General features: G+C 46.7%; 1 protein-coding gene across 3 annotated transcripts in view; it reads left to right on the forward strand.

The window, feature by feature from the left end:
• Positions 1–10,608, forward strand: part of LOC147896246 (putative calcium-transporting ATPase 11, plasma membrane-type) — a 96,827-nt gene extending 86,219 nt beyond the window's left edge. For 2 of the 3 annotated variants that reach the window (XM_087382516.1, XM_087382519.1), the window contains exons 7-8: positions 9,672–9,967; positions 10,136–10,608. In XM_087382516.1, coding sequence (XP_087238642.1) covers positions 9,672–9,967; positions 10,136–10,480 — 641 coding nt within the window. In that variant the 3' untranslated portion in view covers positions 10,481–10,608. The remainder of the gene's footprint in view (positions 1–9,671; positions 9,968–10,135) is intronic. The other variant, XM_087382517.1, reaches the window with a different exon arrangement.
• The last annotated feature ends 1,073 nt before the right edge of the window (positions 10,609–11,681 follow it).

Raw genomic sequence — 11,681 nt, forward strand, 5'->3', positions numbered from 1 at the left:
AGGGACTTCAACAACCTGGAGTTTGGGGAAGACAAGCATGGTGGCGCCTCCTTCTTTGAGATGCTAGCAGTAGCAGAGCGTAGCACCTAGGAGCAGTTCATTTTCATGATCAGTTGCAGGGACCCGTGGCGAGAGATAGATTTCAGCAGGATACTTGGCAGCCTCCTCTTCTCTTTCGGACAAAGGAGACACAATGGACTACTTGAGAGACTAGATTGCTTCTACGTTGGGGATTGGGCACTGCACAGAGGTGGCTCTACCCGGATTTTGGCAGGTACCACAATGTCAAACTACTCTCCCATAGTATTTCACTTAGATCAGCCCCGCCGAGGTCTCCCCCAGAAGGGGGTCCGCATTCCAGAGGACCTTATGCAGGACGAGGAGATCCAATAGGTCATGGCAGGGATTTGGGAGCAGTTAGAGATGACAACGAGCGAGGGCTGGGCTTCATGGGTGGCCAATGCGATCTAGAGGTGCAGTGAGGAGTTATAGGCTCACGTCCTTAGGCGGAGGAGGATGCTTCAGGACGGAGAGGATGACTCCCGTTGGTATTGTGGCCCGAGAGGTAGTTTGGGATCACGTTCCGGCGGTAGTCTCGCAGGATTTATGGAGCATGCTGGAGGAGCCTTTCACGGATGAGGAGCTCTGGAAGCCCTTAAGGCTCTTTCGACCCAGAAGTGTCCTGGTGAAGATCCGGTCTTCTTCCGGAACTTCTGGGAGATTATCTCCACTCCTTTTCCACTAGCATGCCATGACATTTTCGACACGGGCTCCCTCCCTCAGTCCTTGAGCAGGGGGTGGATTTGTTTGATCCCGATAGGGGGAGATAGGTCAGACATCCGGTAGTGGAGACCGATCACTCTGCTTGATACCGCTTACAAGATCCTCGCCAAGGTCTTGAGCTTGTGATTACGGCTCCATCGTACTGACATCATCCACGATACATAGACGGGGTTTGTCTAGGAGCGTAGCATCCTGGACAACATCTTCACTTTTTGGGAGGCAGTGGATTGGTCTAGGGAGGAGTCACAGCCATTGGCCGTCCTTCTCTTGGATTTTGAGAAGGTCTATGACAGGGTGGAGTGGTCCTTCCTAGAGGGCACTAGGCGGAGATTGGGTTTCTCAGACAGATGGGTCAGAGGAGTTGTGCTTTCATAGAGGATGCATTGGACAGCTCCGATGGTTGGTTCGGAACTTCCTTTGGGTAGGATCGGACGGCACGCGAAATACTAGAGCCCAGGTCGCTTGGCAGATGGTGATTATGCCACATGCACTGGGAGGCTTGGGTATCATCGATCCGGAGAGGCAGAGCAGAGCCCTTCTGGGCAAGTTGGTTGGTCGCGGCCTCACCCTAGGTGCAGAGCCTTGGAAGCTCCTCTTACAGAGAGGGCTTCTCAGGAACACCCCATGCACTGGAGGACAGTGGTAGCCTTCACACAGGTGGATCTTCTCAAAGGCCCCCCTTACAGGGAAGGGTTCCCCCTTGATGCGGAGTCTTCACAAGGTCTGGCAGAGACTAGCAAGGGGTCTCATTCATGCTCTGCCCAAATGTAGAGAGGAGTTCGAGCGTCAGTCCCTATGTGGCACCCAGAGATCCGAGATCAGGAGGAGCGTATGCTTGGACAGCGGACGCACATTGGTTGGCACAGTGGGATAGTGGGCCGGCCGGGTCTTTTGGGAGATGGAGCAGATTACCCATGGAGGTAGAGGCGAGACTTGGCGCCGTAGCGCATCTGCAAGGGGCAGGGCAGTGGATGAGAGAGATCAACCTAGCCATCCCTGAGTCTTGGTGGGAGGGACTTCGCGTTTGGTTGGGGCAGTCTTCTCGGATTGGTGTCCCTTTGAGAATGATGATGCAACAAGGCAGCACGAACCCCGGCTTCTACTGTGTGTAGGTCCTGGAGGCCTACTTCATCCGCTCACTGAGAGAGACCCTGAGATTGATGGGAGTCTTGATGGGTTTCAGTGGCAGATGATCAGAGTGGTGGGATGTTTGGGGAAGGAGTGGCACATTGACCCTCCTAGTATTTTAGAGCAGGATGCCCCCAGATGGTGCCTCTGGCTGTGGGAGGGTAGACCCTTGAGGGAGGTCCAGTGGGATCCGGGAGAGTGGTTCTGGTCCTCCAGGGGTGGCCTTGCCGAGCAGATGGATGAGATGCCGCTCTTTTCCTATACCAGACGGATTTGCAGGAGACTTCAGATAGACTCTTCGAGGTGGATCCCCTCGAGGGAGCGGCATTGGGTGACCCAGAGAGTGTCCCAAGATGTCTGTTTCAGGTTTTGGATGCGGTTATGGTCCACTTTGTGGGCGAGGAAGATATCCTACTTCTTCTGGCTGGCCGCCCTTGGAGACTTGCCCATCGGACCGTCGTTGGAGCAAATGCGAGTGGAGGGGTAGTGCCATTGTTGCTTTGGTGGTTTCCTAGAGATGATTCCGCACTGCCTTTGGAGCTATCGCGGAGCAGTGAGGATCTGGATGGGAGTCCTCAGATTCATGACCCGTATGTAGAGTCTTTAGAGGAACTACACCTGGGGGATGGTGGCCTGGTTCACGGAGGGAGGACACGCATTCTAGATTGATGAGATCTCCTGAGCCTATCGCGGATACTTGGGAGATCTCTCGAGCCTATGGATAGCACTCCATGAGGCAGTCCCTCCTGATAGCCTAGCTCCCCTTTCTCCTCCAGAGGACAACGTTTGGGAGGTGGTAGCCAGTATCACTACGTGGAACATTTGGGTGACTCGTAGTCTCGTGATGGGTGCGCATCCGGTTCCACCCTCGGCTACTATGGTCGCCATTTGGCAGGATATCATCTACACTCTACGTGTCACGATTTGTGACGTATTCCTTTCTCTATTTCTAGACTTATGGATGGTTTGATGAATGGACACTTGTGGAAGGGTATGCCCTTTCGATGGGACACTTCCTATGAGGCACAACCCTTCACAAGAGACATTCTATTGAAGAGACATTCCTATTGTAATGTACCCTCTCATCAAGGGTCACACCCTTCACAAGGGGTACACACCTCTTCATGCACATACACTTTGGAGTACACACCTTTTCATGTGTGACTCTTCACTCTCTATATAAGAGAGGCCCAATTGTATGGATGACACACAACAGATACCCTCCAGACATTCAAGCAATACAATTATTCCTTATCCTCTGCTATTTCAGTCTCCTTTTTGTTCCTTAGCACATTTCTAAATATAGTAAATCTAGGATTTCTTACAGTGGTATCAGAGCAAATCTTGCTCCTACCTGTAGGTAATGCCCCCCACCTTCTAGCGCCTATCTGATACATCTTTTTCTGCTAGAAGGATCCGTGCACATTGTGCATGGAAGTGATGGAGAGAATGAGCGTAAAATTTTTTAGTGCCAACCCTATCTAAAGTCATCAATGGCCTCTCCATCTCCCACACATCACAAGTTGATGTGAATGGACACGACAAAAATCGTGTCTTTTCATGTGCTTGGGCTGTCCCAAAACCAAGGGACGCATCTTTTCCACCATCGGACATACCTTTTGATGAAGAGTCTTGACTCCTCACCCAAGGGACACACCCCATCGTGGCAAAAAGGACACGCCTTTTCATGTGGGGACACCCCTTTTAAAAACAGGGACACACCCCTTCATGAAAAGGTGCACCTATTCCAAGGGACACACCCCTTCGAATACCAAGCACTTATAAAAAGAGTACCTAGAGGGGTTTTAAAAAAAAAAACCCAACCCCAAACCTTAGGTTTACCCTAGATTACCCAAGGGTCAACTAAACCCACCCTTTAATGTTTGGGGCAACCACCCAACGTAGGCAGCCCAAACGAAAAAAGGGCGCACCTTTTCAACGCCCATGCAGATTTTCGTCATTTCGCTCAGCCTACCTGCGCAGCCCCTAGCCTCGCCATTTCGCTCAGCCTACCTGTGCAGCCCCTAGCCATTTCGCTGCCCTGCTCCCCTCGCCATGTGCAGCCTTAGCCTCACCAGTTTTCCGGCCTTGTTTCCTGCCAGCCTGCAGTGTGAAAACGGCACCAGCCAGCCTTTTCTGCCGCAAATCAACCTGCAGCCTTGGAAGCCCGCCATTTCTGCCGCGATCCAGCCTGCAACCAGTTTTCGCCATTGACAGCCTGCCTCCCCCCCTTCTGTTTCACCAGTCTTTCCTGACATCAGCAGCCTGGTGCGCCAGCCCCTATCGCAATCCAGAATTGGGTACCTTGCAGCCTGTTGCGCCATAGACAACCTGCCCCTTTGTGGCGCTACATTTTCCTGCCAGATCAGCAGCAGTTTCAGCCTCCTATCGCGATGAAGACAGCCTGTTAAATGCCAGGCCCAGATCTGCTCTTCGCCACCCATTGCAACATGGACCTCCGGACAGAAATCTGCAGGCCTCTTCTACGCAACAATTTGGCAGATTAAATCATTGCCAGGTGGATTCTTTCCATTCTACTTTTAAGGATTCTCTTGTCATTATCCAATTATAGGAAATGAAAGACGCTCCCTTAAAGCATGGAAACCCCTGGTAATTCACCCGGCCTTTCAAGGACACCTCAGGCATCATCTACCACACAATATCGTGTTCAGATTGCACAACCAGCCCATTTTGGAGCTTTGGCATCTTGGGTCTTCTGTGTCATGTGCCCTCCTAGTGATTTGGACCACATCCTATACCTTCTGCGTGAGGCACCTCAGTTACATTACTTCCTCAGCACAGTCCAGGTTGTGTTCCACGAGACACGAAGATACCCAGAACCCGATATTCCTCAAGAGTTTGCTGTCCATCTTTGGAGAGAATTTTACCCCTCACCTTCGGCATCTCCAGGGTACTCTCCACCTCCTTCAGCTCCCAGATATCCTCCTATACAGGTTGTACCTTCCCCAAGACAGTATTTACACTTCGAAGGCACTCCTTCTCCTGGATATCCTCCACTTCCAACAGCAGCTCCTTATCCCTTCTCAGATCCGTGGACTCTGCAACCTACTCCTGTACTCTCACGAGCAGTAACACCACTTTCGGCATCACCAGTGTTACCTCAGATAGGACCTCCTTTACCAGACTTCCACGGGTGGTTCCATCCTGCCTCGCCTGCCCCCTCCAACATGAGCAACCTCCAAGGATTCCAACAGAAGAACTCCTCCAAGGATCGCGCCTCTTCTTCTTCACAAAGTCATCATCGACATCCCCAACATAAAGGTGCGGCCACTGACAAGAAGAACAACTCCAGCACAAAAGGACTTTGTACCATCTGTACAGGCGACCATAGATGGTTCGATTGTCCCAAGCGACCAAAGCAAAATTCCAATATGGAACCTAGCACTTCCCAAACAGAAGATGCTACCCCAGCACAAGACAAGAAAGGCAAAGCTGTTCGAATGGCAAATACCATCCACCTGAGCCTTGCCAGGAACCCCGAATCTTCCCTGGCCATTTAAGTACTTTGTGTCCAAGGATCGATTCGTGGAACAACGGTCACTATCCTCATCGACAGTGGCTGCTCTCATAACTTTCTAGCTAGTTCTATGGTCGACAAACTTCGGTTGACCACCAGTCCTAGTCTCATGGACTATCAGATTGAACTCACAAATACAACTACCTTCTTGTGCAACACCAGGATCAAAAACTTGTCTTTTCACATCCAACATTATACGGACAAGTTGAACTTCCACATCATGCCTCTTTCTCGGTACGATCTCATACTTGGACAACAGTGGCTCTATGACTATGATCCATCAATCAGTTTTCGCAGCCATACTATCTAGTTTGTCCACCAGGGAAAACTTATTGAGCTAACTGGTTTAAGGGACTCTCCTTCAACCCCAGTTGCCTCTGTCCTACAAGTAAAGAAGTGGGTTCGTAAACGTCAAGTAAAGACTTCACTTCTGTTGGTTACGGCAGTAGAGGAGACACCAACAAAGGATCCTTCTGAATACCTCAACCAACCTTTTTTCGAGCCCTACCTGGATATTTTTCCACAGGAATTGCCAAAGCAGTTACCACCTCGACGACCAGTGGATCACCCAATCGAACTTATTCCCGGCAGTAATCTACCGTCGAAACCTCCTTATCGGGTTTCTTACACTCAAAATGAAGAAATCCAAAGACAGGTGACTGAACTACTCGACAAAGGTCACATTCGGCCCAGTCGCAGCCCTATCGGATCTCCTGTACTACTTGTGGAAAAAAAGAATAAGTCAATGCGCCTCTGCATCGACTACCGAGCCCTCAACAAGCTCACTATAAAAAACAAGTATCCATTGCCTCGCATCGATGACCTCTTCGATTAACTTCTACACGCAACACAATTCTCAAAGATTGACTTCGTTCAGGTTATCATCAAATTCGCATACGAGAAGGCGATGAGTACAAGACAGCTTTTCAAACAAAGTATGGACACTATGAATGTTTGGTCATGCCTTTTGGGTTAAACAATGCCCCGGCCACATTCATGACACTCATGAACGACATCTTCAGGCCTTTCCTCGATAAGTTCGTCATCGTTTACCTCGATGACATCCTCGTTTTCAGCAGATCCCTACATGAGCACAAACAACATCTTCACCAAGTTTTTGAAGTTCTCCGCGCAAATTCTCTCTAGATCAACATTGATTTCTTGGTACACGGTAACAAGGCAAAAGCTCCTAAAGGTTCAATTCCATGCTGTCCGGAGCTGGCACACAACACAGACCTAGAAACTAGCCTGGCATAGTAGGCGAAATTAATATGGAGAAAAGGCGAATCCTTTCTAGCAATACCCGGCAGCTCACGGTGGATGGCGAATCTTCCTGGTTGCACTAGGCATCCCTGCAACAGATTAGGAATCATCCTGGCTGCTTCCTGTCTGAAACCTAATTGCCTTGGAAGGTCTTTGACTGAAAAACGAAATACCTTGGCAGGTTTTGACTAAAAAACGATTTCTTCTGGAGGCTCGTGGCAGAAAACGAATTTTTATGGAGCCTCCTGGCGCAAAAACGAATTCGTTTTGGAGCTTCTGGCAGCCCTAGCAGCTCTCAAACAGCACACGGACTGCTCTGGTAGTCAAAAATCAGCAAGGCGATTTGTTAGAACAGCCCCGAGGCACTTTCCCAGCCTGTGACCCACCTCTCTATGTCTTTCTGTGGTCCACAAACATGCCTCAAAGCCAATTTCGCCCTATTTTTCTTGCTCCTCAAGCTATCTTGCGAAACATGGCCTCCAAGCCCAATTTAGCTTAAGGGATTTTTACCCCCTCTCTAATCTTCAACCACTTGCCTTGGCCCATAGAATTAATTACACCGAACTTGCCTTTTAATATTTAATTCATCAAAAGGCCATAGTATTCACTGTAAATTACCCTAAGGTCCAGAAGTTGACATCCCGGTGACATACATACATATATCATTAACAAATGTGTTACAAAAGCTGGAAAGATACGTCTTTGATCAAGTCTAAAGAGGGAAAGTGTAGCAGGGAAGAGGAAGGGAAACATCACTAATAGAGGATTTAGGAAGTAAAGGAACTTGGAAGGAAGATGGAGGTTCGAGAGAAGGAAAAGTACCAGCTTCCTAGGTGTAGTGGACAGGGAGAGAAGCCTGAAGTGTTGCAGGTGAAGGAAAGGACAAGCAGAGGAGGAGGAAGGCCACCACATGGGGAAAAATTAGGAAGAAAATGAGCCTCCCTGAAACGCGGTTTTGTGTGTTGAAAACTGCTAAAAAATGCCATACCGTTTTGGACCTTTGGAATGGACGTTTTGGAAACTGTGTACAAACCAGCAGCTGAGATCTGGAGTGCGAGAGCGACAGGTTTGCCAGCATGTTGACACACAAAGGAGGCTTGGGGATCTTCCCTCCATGCAACAGAGGTGACACTGACACCTGTCCAATGGAGAGCTACTGCGAGGAGACCATAGCAGACCCATTTGCGATTGGACATCAGCGCTCCATCATCTGTTTTTATCGCTCTGTGGCACTGATCCATGCCGGAGCCTTTTTGTGCTGAAACCCTCCTATCCATTCAGTTGCCCACTGGACTTGGTTCCTTCGAGACAACATACAGAGGACCGTCATGGTGATACCACATTGCAGATATATCTTTCTGCTCATGGGTTCAGATAGTTATTATTTGAATTTGCATTTGTCTTGAGTGGGGATGCCTGCTTAGTGGCTCCGGCATTCAGTCCAGTCATTCAGTTCATTGTATCTGGGTTTTTCAGTCTCTTAGACCCTTACGTCTTTCGAAGACTTTAATAAACTTTTAAACTTTCTTTCTTTCTTTCTTTCACTCTCTCACAAATGTTTAAAGATTTTGGTCTATATTTGCTTTTGTTGTTTGTGCATGTGTGCATGATGGCACTTCTCACATGGTATCAAAGCCAAGTGGTTCTCTTAGAATTAACGAGGAGGGCAGCAAACCCTTATGATTCATACAGCCACCAAGGTGAGAACTGTACTTTCAGTTTGCTGTATTTTTTGGACAGCAAGTCTTTCAGCTCTTATCTCATTTAAGTTCAACAGGTGTAGAGCTGAGATGGGAACCATAAGGTATCTTCCCATTCACACTTACAGGGGGAAAAGCTAGGCGGACCTATTGGAAATATTGTAATATTTAAGGCATTGGCCAATGTATTAGTTAGTTAGGAGGGTTAGGGGTACCTTCTCCTTCTAAGGTTTCACAGTTAGTGGTTGAGTTAGTACTTGAGAGAGTTTTAACTCACCCTAGGTGCAGCCTAGTGTTTTATGGTTTTATCCCTGTATCTCATTCTTGCATCTTGAATTCAGATTAGCTCTACGTTTTTGCACTATCCACTGTCTCCAATCCTCACATTTGGTATTAGAGTAGGTTTGCCCTTGCTTTCCAGCCTTCCCCTGCTCCGTTCCAAGCTCAGGAGGGATGACCTTTGCTCAGGAACCCTGGGATATTTTTCTCTAAGTTGCAGCCTGCTGATGTTGTAGTTTTCTTATTTGTCAGTGTAAGGTCTATCTGCATTCTTTTCTAAAGCTTTTGTCTAAGATCTATTTTTGCTAATGACTTGGATGAAGAGAATATAGACTAGTTTTTGATTAGCCTTCTCTTAAAGTGCTAGCCTTCATCACAACCGAGTTTGCTCATCATCAAGTCAGAGTCTGCTTATCATCTCTAGAGTTCTAACAGAACTATGTATGAAAATTTGCATAAATGGGTGCTCATGCGTATGAGGGCGTGCGGATATGAATACACGTATGAGAGCATATCCTTATAGATGAGTAGGTGGATGGTATGCATGATGGAGCTGCTGGTTTTATTTTGTGGTTTTGACTATCCTAAAGCAAAACGGCTCTGTTGGTATTGTTTAACTGGATCGGTTGGGGCATTTACATATATTCATCTATACGTATCTGGTTTCAATATCCTCTCCAGGCTAGTTGTCTGCCCTCAAGAGTGGTCATATGAACTCATTGGCCTCCTGCATGCAGGTTGGACTCCTGGTAGCTTTACCGGAGATGGGATGTGGTAATTTGTAGTGTCAAGTTTGAGGCTTATGCTGTTCACTGTATAGATATGATCTGCTGGCCTGGTGTAGTTGCATGAAGGGACGAGAGTAAACAATAACTACATTATTTCTGTGTATTTGTCTGGGGGGAGGGGGGGAAAGTGCCTGATTCCAAGCCAGAAACCACTATAAAGCTTCTTTCTATGAACTTGGTCTTTCATGGCAGGTGATGCTCCTCTTACCGCAGTCCAGTTACTGTGGGTTAATCTTATCATGGACACGCTGGGAGCATTGGCGCTAGCAACCGAACCTCCCCATGATGCATTAATGGAGAGGCGACCCGTGGGACGACATGGAAGTTTCATCACGAATATGATGTGGAGAAATATATTGGGTCAGGCTGTCTACCAACTAATTGTTCTTTGGGTAATGCAATTTCAAGGAGAAAACCTACTGCATCTGACGGGTGATGATGCAGATGTGCTGAACACATTGATCTTCAATTCTTTTGTCTTTTTACAGGTGAAACTAAATAGACCAACTTGCCTCTTACCTTTCATCGCATCTATTTACGAGTCAAATGCTAATAGAGAAATGGTTTGTTTGCAATGGCAAATACTGATAGAAAGATGGTTTGTTTCCAAGTACTTAACATGTTTTCCTAATTGAATTTACTGGATTTCTACACAGGTTTTCAATGAGATCAACTCACGAGAGATGGAGAAGCTGAATGTATTCAAGAATATTTTGACGAATAAAGTGTTTTTATCAGTCATGTTATTCACAGTGGTCTTTCAATGTATAATTGTAGAATTCCTCGGAAGATTAGCTGATACTGTACCGCTCAGTGCCGAACATTGGGCAATCAGTATTGTGTTAGGTTTAGGCAGTATCTTAGTAGCTACAGTGGTGAAGCTCATACCTGTACCCTCAAAGCCTATTACTGATTTCTTCCATTGGCGGCAAAATGAGTTAAGTGATGGGCATGAACCATTGCTACAGGGACCACAAAACAGGCAGGAAACACTAAACTAAAGGGCACCTGCCTAAACGAGATAGCCTCCAGGCAATGAAGTAGGTAGCGCTGAACACTGAACCAAACTGGAAATATTATTTTAAAATTCTGTCTCTTGCAAATTATTTTGCAGGGGAGTTTTGCTCTGCCATGGAGGGCATATTGTCATACCTTGTTTCAGTGTGTGTGTGCCTGCCCGGTCCTCTGTGTGTATGTGTTGGGGTCTCTCTCTCTATATAAATAAATAAATAAATAAATAAATAAATAATCCCCTCCTCCCTAAGAAATATGCACTTGCACGTACATGAACTAGGCACTTCTGTGTGTTTGTGTCTTTTCACACTTTGCACTTGCACATACATGAACTACGCACTTCTGTGTGTAGTCTTTTCACACTTTTTTTTGGGTGAAAACAAACACACACACACAATTTTTTTTAAAAGTGAAAGTTAGGATTGTTTATATTACAAGAAAATTCACCTCAAAATGAGAAGTTGTAAGATACATCAGCTGAAAATCTCTATATATGCCAAGTATACATCATGATCTATATAGCGAGTCTGCAAGTAGACAAAGAAAGATTGTTGTAGAGAATGCTTGAAGAAAGCAAACAAAGAGAAAGTGGGATCACCTAAGACTTTACAATTCTTGTCTATCCATAAAGTCCAAAGTGTCCAGTAACGAACCCAAACAAAGAGAAGATCAAAGTCCTATGTGCGTGGGTGAAAACCAAATAACTAGAAAGACTTTTCAAAAGTAACTGTCGGGAATCTCGCTCTCAGTTGTTGAAGATCCAAGAACTCACGGGAGCACGGGCAAAGCCAGAACAAATGAAGAACAAACTCTTTAGAAGCCAAGCATCTGCGACAAACAATAGGAGCAATGTGTTGACGTGCCAGCAGCAAATGAAGACTTGTTGTCGAAGAGAGACTTTATATGCACGACCATATGGAAAATCCCCCATAAGTACTTTGCAAATGAAGACTTGTTGTCGAAGAGAAACTTTATATGCGCGAAGTTGCCTGAGTCTCTTTCTCTACCAGTTAACTGGGCGATTCATTCATCGAATAGAGTTAGCCTTATCTGAAACCCAAGGTTGAGGCAAAAGGATTTTATATAATGTAGGAACTGTAATATGAGATAGTCTCAAAGGACGAGAGGAGTCGTCTCATGAAGTCAGTCCAATCCTCCAGCTTATCTTGAAGTTTTAAAGGAGGAATG

Source organism: Dipteris shenzhenensis, chromosome 12 (genome assembly GCF_047967505.1).
Source record: "Dipteris shenzhenensis isolate YYH24624 ecotype China chromosome 12, Dip_SZ_1.0, whole genome shotgun sequence".
Taxonomy (NCBI): domain Eukaryota; kingdom Viridiplantae; phylum Streptophyta; class Polypodiopsida; order Gleicheniales; family Dipteridaceae; genus Dipteris; species Dipteris shenzhenensis.